At 33.6% G+C, this 4,654-nt stretch overlaps 1 protein-coding gene across 1 annotated transcript; it reads left to right on the top strand.

Annotated features, from left to right (window-relative positions):
- Window positions 1-462: 462 nt before the first annotated feature.
- Window positions 463-1,857, top strand: LOC141483182 (uncharacterized). The gene has a single exon (XM_074177657.1). The coding sequence runs from the start codon at window positions 463-465 to the stop codon at window positions 1,855-1,857; it is 1,395 nt and encodes a 464-aa protein (XP_074033758.1).
- Window positions 1,858-4,654: the final 2,797 nt, after the last annotated feature.

Here is a 4,654-nt window from a genome sequence, read left to right as displayed (position 1 = left end):
AATTATAATGAAGAACTTTACACAAGTGTTGAAGGGCAAACTTTTAAGTTTACCCCGATAAGTTACTGCGTAAAAATCAAAGTATTTTTCACAAAGAAAAATCTTCTATTTATCAGTAACTTGTCGTATTTAACAATTTTGCCTATCAAAAAAATTGTTAAGAAATAATACGATAATTATCTTAACGTTTCGGAGGCCGAAATTTGCCTCCGTCTTCAGAAATGGACAAAAAAATTCTAATTTATGGGCAGTTATTTCTTTTTGATTATTTATTTATTTATTTCTTCGACATATGTCATGCTCTAATCAACAAGTTCAAAAACATGAAAAATAGAGATAAAAGTCCTAAAAATATAAGCAATAGCTCATTCGATTCGGAATCACCTCTAGAAAAATGATTTTGAAGGATTTCGGTGCAGGTAAAAATTTGCAATTGTTATTAACATCTCCTCTCATATCATAATGGCAGGAGATCTTAATATTAATTTCAATAAAACTCATCCCCATCAACAAATTCTCCAGGATCTACTAGATTCATTCAACCTAACGATGCACGTCGATACTCATACACGAATAACTAAGCATAGCGCTACAACTATTGATTACTTCTGCTCCAACTTAGATAGGGTCAACTGCTCAGTAATACCAGCAGGTCTCTCAGATCATGAAGCCATAGTCAGCATAGTGTCTTTTGATAACCCTCCTGTAGAAGATAAAAAGGTAAAATTAGGAAGACTCTATAGCAAAAAAAACTGTAATGTATTTCAACAGCTTTGTAATAAAACCGATTGGGCAATTAAATTACGTAATAACGATGCATTCTTGGAATTTTATGAAAAACTCCGCACCAACTTTGAAAAAGCATTCCCTATTCAAAAAATTAAACGCAAAAAGAAATTAAAGACTTGGATAACCAAAGGCATCAAAATAGCGGCGAAAAATATGAGATCCTTGCACCTGATTCATAAATTTACTGAGGAACCGTTCTTCCACAAGTATTACTTGGCATACCGTAAAATATACCGAAATGTCATCAAAGCAGCAAAAACAAATCATTATACTAGTAGGATGGACAGTGCAAATAATATGAATAAAGAATGCTGGAAAGTGATTAATGAATTGAGGGGTAAATACAAAAAGTATCAAGAAATTTCAATAGACGCCAATGACCTAAATACTTATTATTGCAACATAGCACGTGAGATAATTAACTCAATTTCTGTACCTCACTCTGCTTTAGATTACATGAGCGGAACCTGCATAACAGAAGAGTTTTACTTGGACGACACCAATCTTTCCGAACTGAAAAAAATTCTCAACAATACTAAACTCAAAAACTCCTCGGGAATTGATGATATCTCAATGAGAGTAATACAGAATTTGCCAGATTCAGCCTTAGATGCTCTAATAGTGCTAATCAACCACTCATTCAAAACTGGGATAGTTCCCCCATTTATTAAAAATGCAGTTATCATTCCTATACATAAGGGCGGAAATATAAACGACCCTTCAAACTATAGACCAATATCGCTCATAAACAGTTTAGCGAAGTTAACAGAAAAACTAGTGAAATATCGACTTCAAAACTTTTTACTATCAAAAAATATAATAACAGAAGAACAATTTGAATTCCAACCAAATAAGGGAACCAACGATGCCCTCTTCTCATTCTTATCGTACATGTATGATAACATAAATAAAGGTGAGTGCGCCGCTGCAGTATTTTGCGATTTCTCGAAGGCGTTTGATTGTGTGAACCACGGTATTCTGCTGCAAAAACTCGAATTCTATGGAGTCAGAAATGGGAGTTTGAAATGGCTAAAAGCTTATTTAGAACAGCGCAAACAAATCGTTTGACATGGTACGGAGTCTGAAGTAGGACACATACAATATGGCGTCCCTCAGGGCTCGGTTATTGGCCCATTACTTTTCTTACTGTATATTAACGACATCACTAAATTGAACATCTCAGCAAAAATTACCCTCTTTGCGGATGACACCACTGTACTGTGGCACAGTAAAACACCACAGCAACTGTTTAATATAATAGAAAAGGATATGTGCAAAATAAAACAATGGTGTGACTCAAACTTTCTAGCTCTGAACTTAAATAAAACTAGCATAGTCACTTTCCGCTGCAGTGTTCCTGATATACCAATGTCAAATGAACTAATAACTAATAAATCACAAACGAAATTTCTTGGGTTCGAAATTGACAATAAATTGAAATTTGAATGTCACATAAAATCTTTGTGTAAAAAACTCGCATCAGGTTGTTACGCAGTTCGTAAAATCTCCAATGACTTGGGTAGTTCCACGGCCAGAACTGCTTATTTCGCTCTGATTGAATCCCACATGAGATATGGAATCGCCTTCTGGGGTGTTTGTAGTACCTACTTATTTGATAGTGTGTTTATTCCGCAAAAAAGAGCATTGAGATATTTATATATATATATATATATACATATATATATATATATATATATATATATATATATATATATATATATATATATATATATATATATATATATATATATATATATATATATATATATATATATATAAAGTGGATCGAAGATGCTCGTGTAGAGAATTATTTAAGCATCATAAAATATTAACAGTAACATCACTTTATATACTTGAGGCGGTGAGCCTCATACACAAGAATAGACATACCTTACATAGATCCCTGAATCATCGTGAATCGAGGCAAAGCTCTCTCTTCAGACTACCTATCCCCTCCAGCAATTTAATAAAGGATTCAATCATCTATAATGGGATTAAAATCTACAACCATCTTCCGACAGTTATAAAGGACAGCGCATGCATTAACCGTTTCAGAAAATCGTCCAAAAAACTACTGCTTGAAATCTCACCTTATACCCTTAATGAATATTTTTCCTCCACTTTCGACTAATTATCTTAATAATTGTATGTTTACTACGTGGGCTGCTCATAAAACATCTCAGCATGTATCCATATATAGTCTATTTCAAAAGAGTGTAGAGTAATAAATCATGAAGTGTCATAAAATTTGCCTGAATTTCGTTGTCGTCCATGGGCGTAGGCAAATCTTAGGATTATTAAACTTAATAATTAAAGTAAATTAAAAATTACAGACGTAGATAATAATAAAAGGCCATTTTTGGGAAGTAATTTGGTCTAAAACTAAGTACCTACATGTATTTAGGTAAGTAAAATTTCTTAAAAAAAGATTAAGATTAATTTTAGTGGTTCTTGTAAACTTATTTAATATGCAATTTGGGTTCATATACTTGAGCATGATTTCTCAAAAAAGGGTTAACACTTAGTTCCGAGGTGCCATGTCATTATAATAATCCCTTTTTGACCCTGCCCACCAATCATGCAATACCTATTAAACCCAGGTAATTAAGAAAAAGGGTTTAAATATATTGTAATGGTGTCTTGAACATTCGAGTTATAATAGTAATTGTTACTACACCAATTAAACGTACAGTGATATTGTGATATAGAAATAGTGAAAAAGTTATAAAATGGGGACATTTACTCCAAAGAAAAGAAGTGTAAAAAATTCTCCGCTATCTGTTTGCGAAAAAGTTATAATTTTAAATGTATATGATTGCATAAAACACGATCACCCTAGTTTGTCTGTGCAAGAAAGTGTTGAGCGATGTGCCCGAATGACTGGAATTGGACAGTCCACGATTTTTAAATTATTGCGAGAAAGAAAGATATCAGGCCAGGTAAGTCCATGCAAGAGAAAATCAGGAAGACCAATAAAAATCTTAGATGAAGACACCAAATGTGACATTCGAAGAAAAGTTCATTCGTTTTATTTTAAAAAGGAAATACCCACTCTTGAAAAAATATTTATCGAGATAAGCCAAGATAACGATATTCCTTTGATATCCAGAAAACTTTTATGGAAAACTTTAAAAAGTATGAATTTTGCCTGGGAAAAGCACAATCGAAAGGCACTATTACTGGAAAGTGATGAAATTGTTTGCTGGAGACGAAAATATTTGACAACTATAAAGCAGTACCGCAGAGAGCAAAAGAAAATTTTTTATCTTGATGAGACGTGGATAAACGAAGGTTATATAGTCAAAAAAATGTGGCAAGATAAAAATATAACAAGTTCTCGCCAAGCTTTCATAGAAGGCCTTTCGACGGGTATTAAAGTGCCTTCGGGAAAAGGGAAGAGGCTTATAATTGCTCACATTGGAAGCGAAGACGGATTTTTAAAAGAAGGTTTGTTAAGCTTTGAGTCGTGCCGGACGGGAGATTATCATGAGGACATGAATTCGGATGTCTTCGAAGACTACTTCGGGGAAATGTTAAAATTTCTTTCAGCTGATTCGGTCGTGGTTATGGATAATGCAAGCTACCATTCAAGGCGCTTAGAGAAGGTACCAACTTCAGCTTGGAGAAAGCAAGAAATTATTAACTGGCTGTCAAATAAAGGTATTCAGTTTGAGACGAATTCAGTAAAGAAGGAACTACTAGCCATAGTAAAACAACATAAATCTCGCTTCATGAAATATGCCGTAGAAGATGTAGCAGAAAAGTATAAAGTAACTGTGCTGCGCCTACCGCCATATCATTGCGAATTAAATCCTATAGAACTTATATGGGCACAAGTTAAAGGATATGTTGCAAGGCACAATAC

This window comes from Leptinotarsa decemlineata, unplaced genomic scaffold, assembly GCF_025532065.1.
Source record: "Leptinotarsa decemlineata unplaced genomic scaffold, Ldec_3_MD MMD2_tig00003192_RagTag_RagTag, whole genome shotgun sequence".
Classification (NCBI taxonomy): domain Eukaryota; kingdom Metazoa; phylum Arthropoda; class Insecta; order Coleoptera; family Chrysomelidae; genus Leptinotarsa; species Leptinotarsa decemlineata.
The sequence above is the reverse complement of the archived record's forward strand: the minus strand, read 5'-3'. Positions and strand labels throughout refer to the sequence as shown.

Bases quoted from the DNA above. Each gene is read 5' to 3' on its own strand.
- LOC141483182 (XM_074177657.1), top strand. From the start codon at position 463: ATGGCAGGAGATCTTAATATTAATTTCAATAAAACTCATCCCCATCAA.